The 22,945-nt window shown below is 36.5% G+C and overlaps 1 protein-coding gene across 2 annotated transcripts in view; it reads left to right on the top strand.

The window, feature by feature from the left end:
* PLCB1 (phospholipase C beta 1) overlaps positions 1-22,945 on the top strand; it is a 670,290-nt gene that overhangs the window by 471,965 nt on the left and 175,380 nt on the right. For both annotated transcript variants that reach the window (XM_072800101.1, XM_072800102.1), the window contains exon 10: positions 13,007-13,153. In XM_072800101.1, the coding sequence (XP_072656202.1) occupies positions 13,007-13,153 (147 nt within the window). The remainder of the gene's footprint in view (positions 1-13,006; positions 13,154-22,945) is intronic.

The raw sequence follows: 22,945 nt of genomic DNA, 5'->3' as shown, positions 1-22,945 counted from the left end.
TAAATACAGTAGTTCTGTAAAATAAACTAACAAAACCCCAAACAAAGAGATCAAGATTCTAATATAGATTCTGTCCTTACCTAGCCACAGCATTTAAAAGGACTGTGTCATTTCACTGGGCCAAAGCTTATTTATCTATCATGTTAAATAATACAACTTTGTCTTACCTACCAAGCAGACGGTGAGGAGTAAATAAACTCGCAGATGGGAGAACATTCTGATAAAGGGAAAGTGTTAAATCAAAGTTAGGTGTTATCATTAAGAACTTTCACACAAACCACACATCAACAAGTTCAACCTAGGGTGAGGGGAAACTTCAGCGACCAGAAAGCCATGACAGCTGGATGAGAGGTTCATCTGCAGAGGACCATGTAGTCATTTAGTGGGCATCATCACATAGTATTGTGAACTTGTATTTGTCTATACTTATGGTAATAGAACCAGATTTGCAATGGAGATGGAATAGAAGTCTGTAATACTGACTCCAGGGTTAAAAAATAAACAGATAATATAAACTGGCCAAGTTCCTACACTCTACAAAAGCACAGTTAGTTGGCAGGTGTCATAGGAAAGTTTGTGCCCAAGCAAAAGTACTTGGAAAGAGGACAATTAATAGATTTTTTTCTGAAAGCAGACAAATAGACTTTGGTGAGCCATGGGATATTAAAGCCATCTGCACTTACTTTCTCTGAGCTGGTCTAGCAAAACTCACATAAGGGTTACAGCAACACAAGCCAAGGGAATAGCTTTTCTGGGCTGTGCTTGGAAGTGACTTAGGAGGTGTTAAGCCACTGGACTGGTAGCATTCCAACATGCTCTGAGTATCATGACATTGAGAGTGGGGATTGAATAATGATGAATAGATTCTCAACCACCTAATCCCAGTGATATCCAAGCATTTGAGTGCCAGATCCTGCCTAATTGGAATTTGGCTCAACAGAATGAGGCTGGTGGCCATGCTAGCTGGCAGACAGGTTGTCCAGTTTGCCCATCTCAACTGTGCAATGACTTCACAGAGTGAAGCTTTAGATTTATAGATTTACAGGCCATCTGTCTTCCAAGACTAAATCCATAGAAATTTCTTTGTGCCTGTGGGCTTTGAGAGATATTATTTGCATGTGTTTGGCTATGTTTATTTTTTTTTAAGCTAACCTGTGGTTTTTTTTTTTCCCAAATTCACAAAATAATGTCACATCTTCTGTTAGCATTTCTCTGGTCCTCACATTGGCATAACAGTTTTCCTGTTGTATTTTATTTTTCTTTCTAAAAGTTAGATTCATGAATCATAGAATAAAAATGCTAGAGGATGCCTTTAAATCACTTGGAGAGATTAAAATGTAAATTAAGTCTGGAAAAGAATTTTAGACCTTGATAGACAAATCTGAATCAAAGAGCTAATCCTTGTACCTCTGCCAGATGGGTCACTTGTCCTGCCTGAGCCCAGCTTCTTTTAACAGATTAAAGTAACATGTTTTAGAGAGATAAGTAAATCATGGGAAAAAACTCTTCCTTGGTCACATTCAGAGCTATTTTTAGGACTAATCCAAGGGTGTCCAGATTAAAACCAACTACCAGGGAGGCAAGACCCTCTCTCCTTTTCATCCTCTGTGTCCCTCATCCAGGCCAGTGCTGGGAAAGTTATATGGACAAATATCATCAGTCATACTTACCACCACCCATCTCTCTCCATTGCTCCACCATGGACTCCAGACCCAGCACTCATACTGTGTACCCCTATGACCTCCAACAAGCTACTTACCTCTTTATGCTTCAATCTGTTCAACTAAAAAGGGGGTGAGATTTTTCCCATAGGATTTCTTGCCTAGCAGATGATCAGTGCTCAAGTGAGGATAGCTTCTTCTCCAATGATGATGATGATGATTTACCTTCTCCCAGATTATGTATGGTGTCCTCTACAGCAGGATCTCATAGTAGTTAATAGCATGGAACACAAAGCATGACTACCTGGGCTCTAATCCCATTTTATTCACTTGTAAGCTATGTGAATTTAAGCAAGCTACTTGCCTCAGGCTTCTCATCAATAAATTGGACCTTATAGTATTGCCCACATCATAGAGTTACCAGGAAGACAAAATGAGTTAATATTTGCATATATTAAACAGTATAGAAAGGTCTGCTAAATAACATGCTGGAAATAGACTCAATTCAAGAAGCTCTTCAAAGACTGGTTCTCTCTTTCCTTCCATCTCCTTTTACACTATTATAAAATATTTCCTTTCAAGTCAGAATCCATTAGTAAAAAAAGTACCATGTTTGTAAATATAGCCATTACATTTTCTTTCCTTGAACCACCATGGCATAATTCTTTTCTTGAGCGCTTCCCTGCTGCTGCCTTATATCTGCTTTTAGGATTAGCTCAAGAGCAGTTCCATGGCAGTACTTTGATGCCATGATGGGGTCATTTCCAAGGTAACCATCCTGGTAAAAGATACATACTAAACAGAAAAGAGCCTGACAGAGGGAATTTCATGGCACCTTAATAATGTGCCATGAATTCTATTTAGAGATTAGCTTTTGAGCATGCCCTGCTGTACTTTTTTCCTCCCCTGGTCACACAGCTCCTGTAAAGCATCATGAGAAAGTATAGTGCTGAGGACTCACCACCAGGTTTAGTAGTTTCAGTGAGCCGAGGAACATCAGCTTGTGTTATCTGACCTTATCAAAAGTCACTTTCATAAGCTTGTAGGTAGAAGATGAAGGCCTATGGATTTATTTCAGATACATTTCTTACTTGTGAATTTAAAAAGAAATTCCACAGGGCTGAACAAAGAAGGCTAAGAGGAGAGGGTATTGACAGGGCAGGTAACTTGTCACTGCAATGTAATGAAGTACAATAAACTCTTCTATTGTTTAAGAATTTGATTTGGCCTATTCTGAATTATCCTAGTACCCTCTTTCTAGTCTATTTTGATGGCTTTAGACATTTAATGCTGTCTGATTAGTGCCTCTGCCAGAGGCTAGGCAGAGGGAGGGAATAAAAATAAAACCTATCTACTGTTTCTGGCCACTGGGACACACCAGAGCTTAGAACTTTCTGGAGCATCTCCAGGGAAAGGAGTCACAGCCTTCTCTCTTCAGGACATGATACTTGTCTGGAACTTCCTCTAAACTTGGAACAAGGAAGTCTTGGTCAAAGAGTGCCCTCAGAACCAAGAAGAAAAGACATCCTTTAGTGCCCTGTTCTCTGCCACCCCTCCCTTCCCTGAGGCAAAATTAGAATGTTTTGTTGCTGTGTTTACTGGAGAAGGGTGAGAGGACTTGGAAAGGAAGAGAGGAAGTTTCTCATCTGTTAAATACTCTCAGAATTGAATATCCAATTTATTTCAGCTGCCTTAGAATTTAGTTCCAGTAGTCTCCTTAAATATTTTTTAGATTTAATCAGGTAATTTCTCAAACAATGCTTTGAACTCAAATTGTAATTTTACACGAGAGACTTGGGAAATAGAATTACATTAAATCAAATTAAATCTGGGTGGACTTTCTTCTGATTGAATGAAATCATGAGGGACACATTCCGTGACCACCGTAAGAGGAGATGGACAATTCACTGGCACTCATAAAATCAAAGCCCAGCTTGTCTCAGTCATGACTACCTTAGAAACGTGTGGATGTTGGCACCCTCATAGAAACACTCCCATAAAAAAAAAAAAAAAGAAACACTCCCATACCTGTTCAACACAAGCAGCCTTGTGAGGTTGGCAAGAGAAGCCCAGGGGATGAAATACATTTCTAGCTGATAAGTAGCTAAGAGCTCAGACTGCTTCTGTGACTCTGACTACACTCTACTCGGAAAAACCTAAGTGTCACATTACCCATCGAGGGCCTTCTGCAAGGAAATATTAGTCACCGCTTACTCTTCACTAGAAAGATGTAAGTAAAAGAAAACCAGGGAGACCCATGGTAGGTCTCTGACCAGGCAAAGTCGGTCTATGACAGAAGACCTTTAGTTCCTCCCATGTGATTCAATTTTACCTAAAAATAGTAAGATCAAGGGATATAGCATGTGAATTCTGACTTTTTAAACTTAAAAATTCAACAATCTGGTGTAGTAGAAAAACCGTGGGATATCAGGAGAAATATGATGGTCTGAATATATTCATCTAAATTAAATTATCTTGAAACCACACTAAAATTGCATTAAAGGAAATAGTTTTTAAAGGCATAATCTGGCAAGGGTGGAGACAATAGAATAAAAGGTAACAATTACATAATTACATAACAATTACATAATATATATGAATATATATGCTTATAGCTATAATAGTTCTGAGAAAACTGATCATACACCTGTCATGTGAAAAGCTGGAAACCAATATGAATTATTCCATGAAATCTTAAAAAGTCTTAAAAATTGATGATTTTAGGTTCATCTGGAAGTGGGTATAGAGGTACAGCCTAAAATAAGGTGGTCTGGTTGTCTATTGTTTAAGGAATAGTCAGAACTCCCACCTGGATAAAGACAAAAGGTGTACTCTCTGGAGACAAGAAAACAGAGGGTCTGAGGATGATGCAGTCCCAGGTGAAGGCAGGACTACCACACTGCAAATCGGAGATAAAAGTTATATATGTTATGTATACATAAACATACTGAGTGCTGAGTCCTTCATCCTTCTTTCCCTATGTGCTCTGGAATGCAGTATCCAGGCCTGCACTCTCCTGACAAGTGGTTAAGTAGTAGGATGCTGATCAGCACAAGATGAAAGACCTAAATGTATTGACAGTCCCTAGGCTGCTCCAAAGAGACAAAGACTGATCCCTCTACAATGAAAATTTATTTTCAATGTAAAGTCAGTTATCCAGATGCATTCACAAATCAAATTAAACTTTTAAGTTTACCAATTTGAAATCTGAACAGAAAACTAAAAATTACTAGACATATGAGGAAAAAAGATTTTTTTTTAATAAAAATGAGGAGCACCTGAGTGGCTCAACTGGTTAAGCCTGTGCCTTCAGCTCAGGTCATGATCCCAGAGTCCCAGGATCAAGCTCCATGTCAGGCTCCCTACCCAGTGGGGAGTCTGCTTCTCCCTCTGCCCCTCCCCTTGCTCCTTATCTCTCTCTCACTCCCTATCTCTCTCTCAAATAAATAAATAAAATCTTTTAAAAGGTAGAAATAAGGAAAATATGTAACTACAGCTAAAACAATTGTTATGAAGTTAGAAGAAAAACTTTAGATATATTATTTATATACCTAGAAAGATAACAAAACATATTGCACTATCAAAAAAGAATACAATGTTATTTTTTTAAAGAAATATCATAGAACACAAACTGGCTCTTAGACATTGAAAAGAAGGCAGGAGAAACAAAAGACTAAAAGAAGTGTTGGGGGAAAAGCTGAGGAAATCTCCCAGAAAGTAGAACAAAGAAATAAAATTAAAAATAGGAGAGAGGGTATATTAAAATGCAAATTTGCCTAAATAATGTTCCAGAAAGACAGAACAGAGGAAATTATCATAAAGATAATTCATGAAATGCTTCAAATAAAAGAATAATAGCTTTCATATTAAAAGGGATCAAAGAGTGCCCAGCCCAGAAGATAAAGATAAACCTATACCAAAGCACAGTGTTACAAAATTTCAGGAAACTGGGACTGAATAAGATGCTAGAAATTTCCAGAAAGACAAAATAAACCATTTTTAAAAAAAGAAGCCACGTGTCTGTTTTAAGGAGGTGAATCAGTAAATCTTCAAACCTCTTAATAGCCACACTAAAAGTTAAAGGCAATGAAGTAAATTTTCCCACAAAAATTTAAAGGAAAAATATTTTCCATCCTAGAATATTATACGTAGCTAATCTAGCAATCAAGTGTGTGAGTGTCATGAAGCCATTTTAGACAAAAAGGTTCAAATACTTTCACACTCATGAACCCTTTCTCAGGAATCTACTGACAAATATGGCTCAGTGGTTGAGGATCCCGGTGTCCTGGGATCAAGTCCTGCATCAGGCTTCCCACAGGGAGCCTGCTTCTCTCTCTGCATGTGTCTCTGCCTCTCTCTCTGTGTCTCTCATGAATAATAAAATATTAAAAAATAAAAAATAAAATTAAAAGGCTAACCATAAAAGAGAAACACATGGTATATAAAAAATAAGAGAGATTCAATTAAAAATACTAGTGAAAGAAATAGAAGTTGATCAATCTAGGTTGGAGTAGGTCATAAGGCTCCAAAAAGGCTTCTTCAAGAAAGTGAAACTGGGAGAACATGTGTTGTATTTGAACATATTGTAAACATGTTTAGATAACTAGTGGGGAATTTGAAGTTGGATTTGAGATGTGTGCAAAGAAATTAAGCAAGTGACAAAACAAGACAATTATTAACTACAGGGAAAATTTTAAATTGTGCATGGAAAGAAAAATAATTATTGGTTTACTATATGACTCAGCCCTGAATAGAATACATAGTCATGATAACATAAGCACTGAATACTGATCCAACTAAATTATAATGTAACTATCTCAGAAGGATGAGAAGAATGTGTACAAATGCTGTGGGGTATAGAGAAGAAAAAATAATATTCTCATCTCCCATAGTAGGAAGTCAAAAAATAGTACTACAAACATATTATTTTGAGATATAGGGGTAAATACCAAAAGTATCAACTAAAAGATTTAGAAGCATTGGCTTCTAACCAAACAGAAATGAGGGAGCTTGTTTCTATTATCCATCAGAGTAGAAGTGATTCTGGACAGCAGCTATGAAATATATCTAAATTTAGAAAACTACCCTTGCCTATTGCTTGTGGACCATACTGTTTTCCCCATAGATATCTCCTGCATTACTGTCTGTACATCAAAAGCAAATCAGTTGGGTGGCTTCCTAACTGTACCTTTGCCATTCCACCAACTGGCCACACTCAGCCTCTCCTTATTCCTTCCTTCCAAATTCAGTCCATTAGCAATTAAATCAGCCAATTTTCCTCCATCTTCAGCCAGACTTTGGCAGCAGAATGGTAAATGAAAAAATGGAGCAGACCTAGACCACAATGAGTTGGACCAGAAGGTTCCTATGTGGCCAACATGAAATTAGTTTGTCTGCTAAATGGGACTCTAAACTCTTTAGCTATATTTACATTAGGACATTACACTAAATGAATAGAAACCTGAACTGCACATCAAAGAGCATCAAAAAGGAATTGTACATGTTATGTTTTTCAAGTCTTGAAGGTCAGGACGCTGGTAGATACATTCTTGTTCTTCTCAACCTTGGACACAGACAGTTGGGCTCTCACTAAAAATGTGCTCATTAACAACACCAGCAAGGGCTACCACAACTTCAGGGTAAGGTCACAATTCCTTGTTCTTTCTGGAGAGACTTGATCTGAAACATCTTTTCTTAGATGCCTGGAACAGGATTTTATGGAAGAAAGTTCTGTTGATGTAGCTTTCTAAGAAGCCAGTAGATAAAGTAGGTAAAGGTTAGGACCTAAAAAGGTGAGATAATCAGTCCACCCTGCTCTTTATATCTGTCCTTGTCTCCAGAGCTCCCTTGTGTAGACACAGATCCTCCTTATTCTTAATTGTTCCTGAAACTCATGGGATGGTCCCAGATTTAGAGAAGGCATCAGAGTAGCTCATACCTCAGTAAATATACAAGAGCCTCTGCATGAGATGAATCCAGCAGAGTGTCAAAGGATACACTCCATGGTTTTAAAGCATCCCTGGAAGGTCTTATTTTGTCACAATAGAACTTCAAATTTCTGCCTTCCTGACATGCTCAGGAGGACACCAGTGGAACCTCAGTCATTATCTGCCCCCTGGGAGGGAGGGAAGCAGAAAGAGGCAGAGGTACAGTTGCTGGCCATGGCTTTTATGCAACACCGCATGACAGTCTCTTTTCAGCAAAGATATTGCTGAAGAATTATGAAACATAGCAATGGCCCTTGGGGACCACCATTTTGTCATACCACTTGCCTCTTTCATCTCTTTCAAGATGGTCTCTCCCCACTGAAGTCAGATCTTTCTACTCTTGCCTCACCAGTTTCCTTTTTCTTTGAACACCACAACTTCTGAACAGAAAAGTTTCATAGAACAGTGTTTTCCCTATTCCTTAAGGAGGTTATATTTTTCCTACTGTAGTAGGTGCCATTATAGGAGTGACATGTCCAATTAGAAATGTACCATTCTTCTATGAAGAAAATATGTAAAGGGCTTTACTTATAGCCTTTGTAAGCTGGCCTTATCCTTTTGGACTTACCTTATCTTCTTGATTTTATTCCAGAAAATTGTAGCATTGCTTTTAGTTGTGGTTTGATGTTTCCTAATGTCATCCTAATATGGGACAGTTTGTTTTAATTTAGCTAGTACTCATCTCTAAGATATTAAACTACTTGAACTCACTGAAGTTTAGAAGTAGAAGAGACCAAAGAGCCCATATAGTTTACCCATCCTGTGGTTGAGGAATTTATCCCTGATCAGTTACTGCTGACAGAATTGGAAGCTCGATCTCTTGTTCTGCTATTAATTTGTTTAGAAAAACAATGTTTCCTATCTTAATTATCAAGGTTTTTCATGTTTCTGTGCTCCTCAGTGGACCAGGAAAACAATTGCAAGCAGTTTTGCAAAACAGTGCAAGGTTGATGGAGAAAGAAAGACTAATACATTTAAGTCAACAGCAACAGCTATTACCTAGCTGTAGGTTACATGCAACAAAGGAAAATCCTCCAAGAGTCTGCTTTCTGTCCCAGTGCCTCAGAACAATTTTTGAAGCTACTTCATTATGCCCCCCCAAAAATCTTCATTTTTGCGAATGAACTCCTGACCCTCGTGACTTATAAGCCTACTACTCCTTAACCTTACTGTTTTGTTGGCTTTTCTTGACTTTGACACATCTCTGCCTAGTCATTTGATCCATCAAAGTCTTGCACATTTGCTCCTTTGTTAGCAAAGCCAAGCTTTGGGGTTGAAAATCTGCTCCCAAGAGTCTGCTCACCTGCAATCTGCAATCATATTCTGAACCGTCCACCAAACTCCTGCACTGTTCTCATTCAAAGTTAGGTAATTCCTTCACTGGTGGGTTTTAAATTATTTAATATAATTAATCGTAAATAATCCTCACAATGATTCACTCAACTCTTATTTTTTTTACTGACTTTAAAAAATTATGTCAAAATCTTCAACTCCTATAAAATTGTAAAGTTAGAGAAGATAATAAAAAATTATGCTTAATTAAAAAAAATTATGTGCTTAATTGACCTATGGAACATTAACCAGCTTTGTATTCAATTTAGAAATATTTTTATAGGCTTGGGGTTTTTTTGTTTGGGTGATGTGCTAACATGCACATATGTATGTATTAGTATCTCATAGCCCTCTTTGAAAAGGCTTTTCATCATCCTGGTTTTCTCATTAATGGATTCAATAAAACTTTTGACACATGTTCTTTGGCATATTGTGAAGTATAACTTGACCTTAATTATAATACCCTCATTTGAGAATAACAAATACATAGTTTATATATATCCCCACTCCTCTGTTCTGCACCCATGAAATACATCAAAATTAATCATAAGCGTAGCTCAGAATTTTTCACAACATAATTCCCCAGAAGGTACTAAACACAATAAATGGACATTGATGCTAAAGTTAAAATTAATCATCCTCACTATATTTGCTTTTTTTTTTTTTAATCGCTCTCTGAAGTTGCTAATCGGACCAAAGGACATTTATTCCTGCAAGATAACAGACATGAAGTGACAGCCTGAGAGTCACCAGCACCATAAAAACAGTTTGTTTAGTCCCATAATATTTTATTGCTGTCATTTGTATGCCTTCAGAAGGAAAGTTCACTCATGAGTTTTCCACACTCTACAGTTCCCTGGTGTGCACATTATTCCATCAGTCGCATTACTTTTTCTTTGCTGGCCCCTAAAGAAATAACTGCCTTCCCTGCTTGACCTCTGAGAAAAACTGTAGTTAGAGACTGAGTACTTTGAAATTGTCATTTGCAGAGGTTAAAAATGCCAAAATTAGCAATTTCATATGATTTGACCTAATCTGATAAAAGAATCAATTATGCTATCCTTGGTGATTTTCCAGTTTGAAATGAATTTATTCCTATTCTGAATCACTAATTCGCCAAAAAAAAAAAAAAAACTGATTTAATACCTACTGTGCACAAAGCATTGTGGTAGATTCCAGGGATGACAGAGATATAAAACACACCCTGCTCCAGAAGAATTCACACCTGGCTTCCAAGGTGTGATCAATCTTATTTTCTATTAGATTGTGTGCTATATGAAGGCAGAGGCCGCAGTTCCCTATGCTTTGTTTTTCTGTGTACGCATCACATGGCAGACATTCAATAAATTTTTGTTAAATAAGACGGTAGCAAAGTGGAAAATAATGAGAGAAGAAGGAAAGGAAAGGGGGAGGGAGGAACAGCACTAGTTTGAGAAGCTGCCAAGTTGGACTTGTTACCAAAAAAGGGAAGACAATGAAGAAGTTAGTTGTTTTTTTAAAATTTATTTCTAATGAGTTTTATACTCCAAAATAGTTTTAAAGCCATCTATTGAAATAGCTTTGACTCTAAGTGGCATTGATTTTGGTTTGTTTCCAAAATGAAACCAGTCTGAAAGGTTATACGCATTTCACTGTAAATGAATTTTAAAACAAAGTCTTCAGTGCAGTAACCGAAGTGCTTTCATCAATGGTAGCAATCATTTTGTTACGTGATGGTGATTTGGAGGTACAAACTATGGCATCTATTAAAAATCCACATAAACAGGGGTGCCTGGTGGGCTCAGTCAGTGGAGCATGCGGCTCTTGATTTCAGGGTTAATGAGTTTGAGCACCACATTGGGTATAGACATTACTTAAAAAATAAAATCTTTCAAATAAACTCACACAAACATAGCACTATGAGGACCTTTTAGTCTGTTTCTCATTTCTAATGCACGAGACCTTCATGATGCTTTTTCCTTTTGTCATTGTTGAAATTATCAAGGTATATGTTAGAACTGACTTTTAAGAAGTTCATAGTAAAATTATTATTCCCATTTCAGTTTGTTTAGGGAGGTTTTTCTTTTATAAAACCCAGCTCCACTCATCAAGAGCCAGTGACCAAATTTATTCTTTTAGTTTACTTATTCCTGGAAAATATTAAAGGAATTTAGTTATAATGTTTCCAGAATTGGGAAAAATATTCATCAGTTATTCTGAGAAATTTATTGGGTGTAAAAAGATTTGCAGGGGCACCTAGGTGGCTCAGTCAATTAGGTGTCCAACTCTCGATTTCGGCTTGGGTTGTGATCTTGGCGTCCGAGGATGGAGCATCCCAGGATGGAGCCCCGAGTCAGGCTCCACACTCAGCAAGGAGTCTGCTTCTCTCTTCTCCCTTTCCCTCTGCCCCTCCCCTCATGCATTCTCTCTCTTTCTCTCTCTCCCAAATAAATAAGATTTACATTGTGGTAAATAGTCTATACTAGCTTTGTCACTTACAGATGACATACCACTTATCATTTAATAATAAATGTTCAATAAAAATTAGAATTATCATATATCATACTTTTACCTATGAGTTTGGTATAGGATTGAAGAGAAGGAAAAAACACCGGTGAAAGAGTAGCTTGCTGGAACTTTAATAGAAAGCAAGTTAGTTATGTATACTAAAAGACTTAAAAATGTGCATCGTCTTTGAACCAGCTGTTCTATTCCTGGGAATTCATCCTAAGGAAATAATTAAGAGTTTGAACAAAGGTTTAACTGTCAGAGTATTCACTACGATGTCATTTATACTAGTGAAAAATTAGAAACAACTTTAATGTCCAATGGTAATGGAATATTTTTTAGTCATGCTATGGCTACATATCTTATAAAATACAAATATTATAGATTACATGACAATTTTTATTATATATTGTTCCACTAACACAAAGGCTCTTAATCTAATTAAGGTTAACCTAATACAGTTACTAACTGTACCTTCATAAAAGAATTACACGCACACACTTTTTTATCCCCCTGGAAGCATACACACCAAGATTTTAACATCACTGGTTCTGAAGAAAGAGTTAGGCATGTTTAGAGGTTTTATATTTCCTTTCTGTTCATCCCATTATCTAATTTTTATTCCAGTGAACATATACCACTTTCATGTTAATACAAAACTGTTTCAGTAAGAAGAAAGAACTGCTACCCTCTGTTTACAAGCAACATCTCCACTGGTCACAAATGTGCTGGGTTTTTGAGGTTCTGATTGTTAAGGATGAGGGAACAAACTGTGGTAATAGATGAAAACAGTGAGGATGTCCTCTCTGGCATTCCATAAAGATTACTGAGATAAAGATAAAGGATTATCTGAATATTTAGCATTAGTCACTTCAGAAAGGTTACAACAAAAGCAAAAAATTTAAATAGGATCCAAGTAAACTAAAGTGTGAGTCATATTTCTTTCATTTGAAGTAAAGTCATTCTAAATAAGAAATTTAAAGACTTCCTTGTTTATAAGCATTTGATTTTTTATTCTTAGGAGATACTTATTTGTGGTCATCTATAGTTTCTGTTTCAGAGAAAAAGATCACTAACTGAAAACACTCCTATTTCATTTTAAATAATTAGACAACTTGTGAATAACTTTTTTGATTATAAAAATAACATATACATAACAGAAAATTTGGAAATTCACTCCTAATTATATTACCCAAAGGTAAGCATAAATAACATTTTGATGTCCATCCGTAAAGTTGATAACCATTTTTAATTTAAAGACAAGAGATTGGTGTTTAGGTATTTAAATTCCCTGAAAGTCAGTTAGGTTCATGTAAATACATTTTTCTCCATTATCTGTGGCATTGGGAGGTAGTTGTAGTGAAATAAGGTAATCCTTGACTACAGTTATCCATGTTAAAATGCAATTGTGGCTACTGTCTTCTACCTTGGATATACCAGAGCTTTCTGGAGAGGGAAAAAAAAAGTTCAAGCAGCGTGATACCAGCAACCCATAGAAAGGACCCACTCACATTCTTCTTAATTCTTCATTTCTTCCAGGACAGATTTCAGTGGATGGCTTTATGCGCTATCTGAGTGGAGAAGAAAATGGAGTCGTTTCACCTGAGAAACTGGATTTGAATGAAGATATGTCTCAGCCCCTTTCTCACTATTTCATCAATTCCTCACACAACACCTACCTCACAGGTATGAATTCACAAGTCTTTGACGATGGCTTTCTCCAGTCTCAACAAATTTCACCAACCTCTACTTTCTGTTGTTCACAAGGTGTTTTCTCTCATTTCCTGTAAAACGCCTCTGAGAACTGAGTTCTGGGACCAGAGGTTCTGCCTGTCAGAGGCAATATCACTTCTTCAAAACATATCTCTTCCTCAGTTTTTAAGTCTTCTAAAATGTATCATGTCTGGTATCTTTGGGTCAATGGAAGTTTTGTGTAACTGAACTCCCTCTGCAGTGGACTTCAAAGCCACTGGCAATACTACCTAGTTCTCTGGACTGTTTTCATGTACAGGAAGTTCTAAAGCCTACATATCTTATGTTAAAAGCAAATAGCTAATTTTGCTTAAGGTGGAGTGAGGCTTTAGATGTAAAACAAATTTAACCCTGAATGACAACCTATAGTTCATTGTAAATATTAAAATAATGGAGGAAAAACCAACAGTGTGCTTCCTAAGGTGATCCTAAATTGAGCATTGCCATGGTTTTTAGTAGATCATTAAACAGAAAAACAAGGGGCACCTGGGTGGCTCAGTCAGTTAAGCATCTACCTTCCATTCAGGTCATGATTCCAGGGTCCTGGAATCAAGCCCAACATTGGGCTCTCTGTTCAGCAGGGAGCTTGCTTCTCCCTCTCCCTCTGCTGCTCACCCTGCTTATGCTCTCTTGCTTGTGCTCTCTCTCTCAAATAAATACATAAAATCCTAAATAAATAGAAAAACAAGAAAACACATATATACATACATATCATCTTAATTTAGTTTAAAATTAACATTTTTAATAAATACAGAGTTTAATAAGCTAAACGTGTTTTTATATTAGAAACGACAAATACCCACCATTTGCTTCGACGGGGAACTGGAGGGTATTATGCTGAGTGAAGTAAGTCAATCGGAGAAGGACAAACATTATATGGTCTCATTCATTTGGGGAATATAAAAAATAGTGAAAGGGAATAAAGGGGAAAGGAGAAAAAATGAGTGGGAAATATCAGAAAGGGAGACAGAACATGAAAGACTTCTAACTCTGGGAAACGAACTAGGGGTGGTGGAAGAGGAGGTGGGCGGGGGGTGGGGGTGACTGGGTGGCAGGCACTGGGGGGTGGTGCACTTGATGGGATGAGCACTGGGTGTTAGTCTATATGTTGGCAAATTGAACACCAATAAAAAAATAAATTTATAAAAAATAAATTAAATTAAAAAGTTAAAAATTTTAAAAAAGTGTTTTTATAATCAAAATGCATTTCTTGCAGAATACTTTCTGTATGACAGATTTCTAATTACCAGCCTTGAAAAGACTTCATAAAAAAAAGTCTACTGGTTAAAAAAAAAAAAAAAAAAAAGGCCTTTTAAAAAAAACATATCAGTCTCCTACTTCAGACACTCCATAACCCAAATTAATATATGATAGCCAGACTTTAAGACCCACAATGCAACCAAATTCTCATTTGATCTGTGTAAGCTGTAGATGCCCCCCTATGCCTTGGGAGAGGCTTAGATGTGCCAATGGTTTGTTGTCCAAGGACGTATTGCAGGGTTTTTTGTGTTGCAGGGTAGACCAGCAAAGCTATGAACATAATGACAAGGGAGATCCAGGCACTGTATATTCAGGGGTGTTTAAGAGAATTTCACAGGGTTCGATTATATGGCAAATAAGGAGTTCTTTCATCTAAATCCCTTAAGAAGATCCATTCATCCCAGTATAAATGTATGCCGTATTGTATCAAATCCGGCATTGGCCTTGTACCCAACACTTGGTGAAAAAAAAAAAAAAAAAAAAAGCTTAGAATAGAAATGACCCTCCAACAGAGAGAACAAAGTAGCCTCCAGAAAGCTAGAGTGGGCTATCTCAGGATGCCTCCATATAATCTGAGAGTATCTAATTAGAACCATATAATCTGAGATCTGGTCAATTGAAGTGCAATTTGTATGTTCTTCATAAAAATTGGGTGGCTCTCAGGCTACTCACAGCCTGTTTCATTTCAACTAACATTATCTACTGGGAGAGATGCATGCCAAAAACTAACTAGATTCATGTTTGGCTCATCCTAAACTCTATTCTTGTCATTTCTTATTGCATAATAAATCACTCTAAAATTCAGTGGCATAAAACACCCACCATGTTATTTTGATCCATATTCTATATGTCAAGAATTCAGATAGGGCACAAGAGGAGATGGCTTATTTCTCTTTCCTGGTGTCTTGGGCTTCAGCTGCCAAATAAGTGCCTGGGGTAATGCAAAGGCGTTGTGCTGGAATTATCTGAATGCTTCTCCAGCATGTCTAGAACTTGAGTTCAGTTAGGATTCTTAACCTTTTTGCCTGTAAGAGGCCTCACCATGTAGCTTGGGCTTCCTCACAGCATAATAGCCCAGGGTAGGTAGACTTCTTATATGGCAGATCATGGCTACAAGAACAAATGTCCCAAAGAACAAAGAGAGTTAATTGCCTTATTGTACTTCACCTCTGAAGTTCTGTGCTGTCACTTTGTCAAAACAATCACAAACCTACCCAGATTCAAAGGGAGAAAGCATAGACCATAGACCATAGCTCTCATTGGGAGGAATGTCAAAATATTTTTAATTTTTTATCTTCTCAGGGGAATCTTAATCTTATTTGGTATCATTGACCAATTAGGCATTCTGATGAAGTCTATGGACCCTTCTAAGAGTAGTGTTAAATGTATAAAAGAAAATAAAATATATAATAAAAAATGGATAATTTCCAGCAAAATAGTTTTAGCAAATATTAAAAAATAAATTTGTAATCAAATAGTATATGTTTCTATGAGCACAATTTAAACATTAGTATAAATAGTATGATGTGACTGTTTGCAACAATGGAACATGATATGAAAATATCTGTAATTTCTGCTGGTGGCAGAGTCACAGATCTGCTTGTAGTGCTGTGACTTGTGACCTGGATTTATAACTGAAGAGATTATTAAATTTTACATAGAGGTTTAGGGCAGCCCAGGTGGCACAGCGGTTTAGCGCCGCCTTCAGCCCAGGGAGTGATCCTGGAAACCAGTGATCGAGTCCCACATCGGGCTCCCTGCATGGAGCCTGCTTCTCCCTCTGCCATGTCTCTGTCTCTCTCTCTCTCTCTCGTTCTGTGTGTCTCTTGAATAAATTTTACATAGAGGTTTAAATTAAAGACATAATCTTTTCTCTCATCCAAGTTTGAGGAGATTGACAGAATCTCAAGTTAAGATCTTTCATTTGAAAGGATCCTAAACAATATAACTATGAAGACTGGCACATGATGGCATCTTGCAATTATCATGTGCTTAGGACCACAAGATTCTTAAAAATACCTAAGTATATGTTAAATTAAATTTTGGACATTGTATGTGGTTTCATCTGCCTGGGAGTCATGATATGCAGTAATTTTACCAATTGTCCTTTTTTAACTCCAAAAATGCCTTCTAGCTGATGCGTTTACATTTATTAGTATCTGTATTATTTGTCATATAATAAATGAGGCAATGGTAGCAAAATGATTAAATAATAAAACTGATTGGATAATCAATTTTTTTTACCTTCTCTCAGAATATATTCTCTCTTTCTGCCTATCTTTATGGATTTATGGTTTTTAGATTTTATGTAGGTTCATCAACCACAACCACTGTTCTCTTTTTGATACACAAATTGTCTCAGCATTGGTCAATGGAAACATTTTTTAGCTGGTTTCTGCATTCTCTTGACATGACCCATTGATCTTTGAAAATGTCCTTGCTTTCTGGCACATAAAGATCTTCCAGGCTCACCTTGCTCCTTTCTGCACCACCATGGAATCAGACTTTTCCCCAAATGACCTCTGGTTTCCTTTAGTGGAGAAAAATTGAATGGGTAACAGCAATTTGCATTAGGAAATACTGCTTCTAGACCATCTCAGCGAACAAAGCAAGGAAAGATATATTTGTGTGTGAACTGGCACAGTTCACGTAACTATCTTCATTCTTATCTTCCAACTTGTTTAAATTGATCCTAAAACCATGCTTTCTTTATCAGTCTTGATACCAATTAAATGATACATAATTAATTCATTTACTTTACTAACAACCACAATAATAGCTCCAAGAAAATTATTTGGTGTCAATAGGAACAATAAAACTACAGAATACTCTTCAGTTTTTCTCTTTGATTCCTTTTTGTGGTTGTTTATAACTACATTTCATTAAGGATTTCTAGTCCAATGAATTTCTTCCTGAGACACATTTGCCCTCCCTCTGAATAACTTGATAAGCACAGATGTGTTTGAGAATTTGGCTTCATTGTGTTGGCTTGATTTTGGGGTGTTAGCATATTAATGGCTAATAGTTATCAGTAGTTGGAGCCTTCAGCTACTAGGAAAGAGAAGGGTCTACTCTATTTTTTTGATATAGAAAGAGCTCCAAGAGCTATCTCTCTTTGTATTCAATTCAAAGGTTTCATATCAGCACCACCTGATACACATGCTTCCTGACCAAGTAAACCAATTCTCTCTCCAATTATTCAATTGCTAGTGATATTAGAATTCACATATTTTCAAATATTCAGGTCTAAAACTATGTTATCCATGTGAAACCATGTTCTGATCTTTATGGTTTTTTTTTAACTTGCTCACTCTTCTGAGCCGTGTATTGCTTTACTGAGATTTGCACTATATTAATCCACATTCTCACAATGTTATTTTATTCTAATACCAGTCAAAATTTTTCATTTTCCTACTGAGAAATTAAAGAAGATTCCATATAGTTAACCAAGAAACTGTACATATAAATTCTAATACAGGCTCTGGATGTTTTGTCTGAAATTCTCTTTGATTTATTGGTTAAATTTGGTTATACTTCATATGATATTATTAGTATCTTTGCTTTAATTATAGATAAATCTAAAGTAGAACTCTCCCAGAGGCCTTTGGGTAAAATATAAGCACTGATGATATAGAAATTCAAACTTCCCAAAGCCAATTAAGAATATTATAAAATAAAGTTATAAACAATGTATAACCCAATAGAATCCAATTAAATGTTAAAATCAATACCTAGGAAATGAGATTTTATAGTTTACAAGCACTTACAGAACAAGTAGAAACTTTTTCTATAGATATGTTATTTCATATAAAGGGTATTTAATGAAAAAAAGGAGTCTTCCTACTCAAATGAGTTTTTTAAATGGTAGACACAAACAAAGGTTGGCTCCTATTGCAGTATGTTTTGAATATAGGAAAAAAGCTTATAGAGTCACAATCATTAAGATTATGATCAACCAACCTTCTTCCCCCACCGTCACTACCCTACTTAGTTTCCTAGAGCACATTAGGAGCTAGTATTCCTGAGAAACGCTGGTCTAGATTCAAATAAGGAGGATTTTGATTTTTGGAATGTTGTCTTTTGAGCATTCAAAGGAACTATAAAAATTAAATGTACAGTATGAAAACCAATCAATTTAGCAATATGCTATTATTATTATGTCTATTTCTTTGCTCATTATTGCCCCTTTGTTGACCATCAAGATGCCCAGAAGGAAAAATAAATAGGATCATTGAGAGAACTGTATGCACAGAATGAGTTGATTTTTAATTATCATGGTCATTTTTCTAGGGTTTTGGATAGTCTTGGCAGTACATCAAGTAGTAATTATGTTTTAAATTATTGTTTTTCCTTGAGGAATCCACTCTTATGACTCAAAACAAAATTATCTCAGGACAGAACAGTATGCACTCATTTCAACCTATACTTTTTCAGCTTCTCATAAATCTTCCCAGACTCCAATCCATTTGGGAGATAATGGTTCCATATTCATGGACAAAGCAAAGTAGTATATCTCTGAATAATTAACATCCTCATTCAGTTTAGAAAAAAAATAGATTTGAGGTTTTAGCTATCCTCTGATGAATTAAATTATCTGATTGAGTATATCAAATAATTATTCAACTCCTCTTCTCACATATATGCTCTGGACTGCAGAAAAGTTCCTGAAATAATTCAAGGCATAGTTTTACCCTTGTCATTTAGCCACAACCAACCCAGACTGAGTGTCACCTTCTGCTTTCCCATCTCTCCTATCCTTTTAAACCCTAGCACGTGTAACCTTTTATAATTTAGTTTTGGTTTAAAACATACACAAACCTATGAAAGTTAAGTGATAGAATGGAAAGAAATCACATTTCACAAATAGACCTCATTCAAATCTTCCTTTAAGTAAGTTAACTCTTCTAAACCTTAGTTTCTTCATTTGTAAAATAAATTGAGACAGCCAGAGGTACTGTTACTTAATGACTTAAATGTTAAGGAATTTATTACCAATCACAGCAAGTAGTCCAGAAGCAGAGAGGTTGAGAGTTGATTAAATAAAAAGTTCACTGATGTCATCAGAGACCCAGATGCCTTCTGTCTCTTTGCTCCCTTTATGGCTGCAAGATGTCTATGCACCCTGATCATTGCCTCCCTATGAAATAAGATTCACATGTGGCACAGGGCAAGTCCCTGTCTTGTGGCCCTTTGTACAGCTGAAGCCTCCCCCTACCCCCACCCCACCCCCCACACACACACTACCCAGTAGAGTTTCCTTTATGCTTTATTAGATATAGCCCAGAGTTACACCACATAGCAATGCCCATTTTAATCACTAACGTGGGCCACAGAACTCCTGTGAATAATTAGGAAGAATTAAGATTTACCCTGGGGCTGAAGAGGGGACCCTGAAGCATATCAGAAGCTAAATTAAATAGGATCCAAAGAGAATTCTTTGGTGAGGAGAAAGAGAAAAAAAGAGAAAGAAACGGAAACCAGAAGTGCAAGGTTGAGGTGAGAGTTTGAACTCCCTGGCACAAAAGAACATCTCTATTATTTGTTTGTACTTGCCTTCCCACTTAGATGGGCAAGGGTAAAGAACATGACTCATGTCATTTTGCATTCCCAGGAACCAGTACTTTTGCATCCCACAGAGAACGTGTTTGGAAGTGTGCCAGACCCTAATGGTGAGGCTTCTATAATCAGTACAGCATATGCTAAAAGTTGCTTCCCCATTTTCTCACCTAAGCCACCCTATGGCAATTGGATCCATGTTGAAGACAGCTTCATGGTCTCCCTGGGGCAGCTGGCAGATACTATGGGAGAGACATCAGACCAAACTCATGTCCCTAGAAATGGTCAAGATGAATAAACACATCCTTTATCCTGTGGACAGTTTCCTCAACTGTAACTGTGGGATGAGGCGACCTGAATGGCTGACACAGCGTTTTGTTTTGTTTTGCTTTGTTTTAAGATTTTATTTATTCATGAGGAACACACAGAGAGGCAGAGACACTAGCAGAAGATGCAGGCTCCCTGAGAGGAGCCTAATGTGGGACTCGATCCCAAGACCCCAGGATCATGTCCTGAGCCAAAGACAGATGCTCAACCACTGAGCCACCCAGGCGTCCCTGGCTGACACAGCATTGAAAGCAAAAGGAGAAATAGTTCCCATCTCCATTTTTTGAAAGAAATACTGTTTATTGAAGAAGACCACTGAATTAACAAATTCATCATGTTCTGGAAACTTTTTGCATGGAGGTTGAAAATAAGACAATACATAATGTTAACTATAAATATAGACAATTTCTCAGAGGCCTGTGTTAATAGAGAGGTTGTTATTTTCAATTTTTTGGTCTCTTCCATCCATGGATGCCTTCGGTAATCTTAGACAAAGCACAAGTGAATGTAGCCAACTGACCAAAATGAATGCAGTCAAGTGAGAAGTTGCAGAGCTATGACTTTGGGCAGTATTATGAATTAATCTGAGATGGAGCTTTGGTTCCTAAATTCAATCATGGACTTGGAATGTACTCCAGAGGGTATTCACAGCCAGGCCGAGGTGATGTCAGATACTAGTTTCAGAAATAACAAGGGTTGAGGGACTCATGACATATCATTAATCCCAATTCCAGGCAATCCCCTGGCCCCAGAAGCTATATTTATTGGATGTAATCAAATGGAAATATAATGGATGGATGGGATATAATAATGAGGAGTTAGGAATGTTACGGAAGAAAAATAAATGAGCTTTGAGGATTTGGGCAGAAAAGGAGGAAATAATGGAAAATATTAATACACTTATTTGGAGAAAAAAATCTCCATAAATAAAGGAAAATACACAGGGAACCTAACGTGCATGCCAAGGAACAGGACAATTATGAGTTTTCTTAAATGTGAGTTTTCTTAAAATATGCTTTCTTTGGGAGACTTCCATTTCTTATAAAGAGTATTCATTTTAAGATTGAACAAGTTGATCTTGGAAGGATTCTCTTGGCTTAGGTGTTGGACAATAAAGACAACATAGACACACACAGACACACACACACACATATACACACACACTCCTCTTCCATTCTTTAATGCTTTTTTTCTTCAGGCTCTTTTGCATCTCACAAAAGCAACTCCACACCTTATCCTGTGTGTTTACACAGGATCAATGTTTAAAAACATTAACTGATCAACATTTGAAAAGTACATCAAATTCCTCCTATTTGTTCTTTGAATGATTAAAAAAAATTGCAAAAGAAAATTGCATGCAAATTCAAAGAAATTTTCCTAGAAATTTTTTTGAATCTTTTATGACTGAAAACTCTAGTGTGGGTTAGGTATTTATTTCAATCCACCATTAAACTTTATCTGGCTTATAACTCAATGGCAGCTTCCCCACTGAAGTTAAAAACACTCAATGACCAATTAATGAAATAGACTCCAAAATTGTAATAGTATTGGATAATCAGTAATACACTTAAACAGTTTTCTAGATAGTACAAAAGAAAATCTGCTCTACTCTTTAATAATGTATGATTTTTCGCAGTAGCTAGCATTTTTAATGAGTTAACCAATAATTATTTGAATCCATCACTTACTTTAGCTAAAGCAGCCTCCCTTTGGCTTAAAAATCATATAAGTGACTACCTTTTCTCATTCACTTTCACTGTCCAACCCCCTTTTTTAAATGCAGCAAAGACCTTTATTACAACAAACGTTAAGGCAATTATAAATGGCAAATTGATTATCTAGCATCAGGAACTTTCTAGATTACTTTGTCAGCGTTTCTTCTTTCGCAAACACATTTGTGTGTTTAAAATGCCCTATTTTTTCAGCAGAGAAAAGTGATTATGAAAATCTACTTAATCAGCCTTTCATGCATTTACTGGGGCTCTGTAGAACTCAAGAATGTCATCCTTTTGTTATGCTGATGTTTTAGTGTTGTGACATGCATATAAAAATAAAATTAAGCTACTAGGCTTAATCCTATTTTCTTTGTCCTGTATGTCTCCACTGGACAGAGCTTGTCTATTTCAAAGTCATTTTGACAGTTGTCATCAGAATGTCACTTTTTAATTATTTAAAAAATGATGGAGACTTATAGAATGGAAATCAGAGAAAATCTTTAATTAGGTAAACCAAAAACTTCCATTTGTATGTTGATGGTGGGCCTGTCTCAAAAGTTTTTATTATTAATCATTTAAAAATAACTTAGCAAGAAATGAGTACCTTCCAATAACTACTTAAATGAAATAGGAATAGTTTGGCTTCCATTTCTGCCCTCAGACTTCACAAGTACCTTGATTATCAGAATTCTTATCACTTGACTAGAGTATTTAAGTTCTGTTCACAAAGGTTTTAAATTTTTAGAAAGTGTATCTATTTTTTTTTTTCTCCATTGCTTCCTTTTGGTATCATACCTACAAAACCATTGCCTAATCCAGGTCACAAAGATTTACCCCCATGTTTTCTTCTAAGAGTCTTATAGTTTTA

Source organism: Canis lupus, chromosome 26 (assembly GCF_048164855.1).
Source record: "Canis lupus baileyi chromosome 26, mCanLup2.hap1, whole genome shotgun sequence".
NCBI lineage: Eukaryota > Metazoa > Chordata > Mammalia > Carnivora > Canidae > Canis > Canis lupus.
This window is presented reverse-complemented; position numbering and strand designations above follow the sequence as displayed.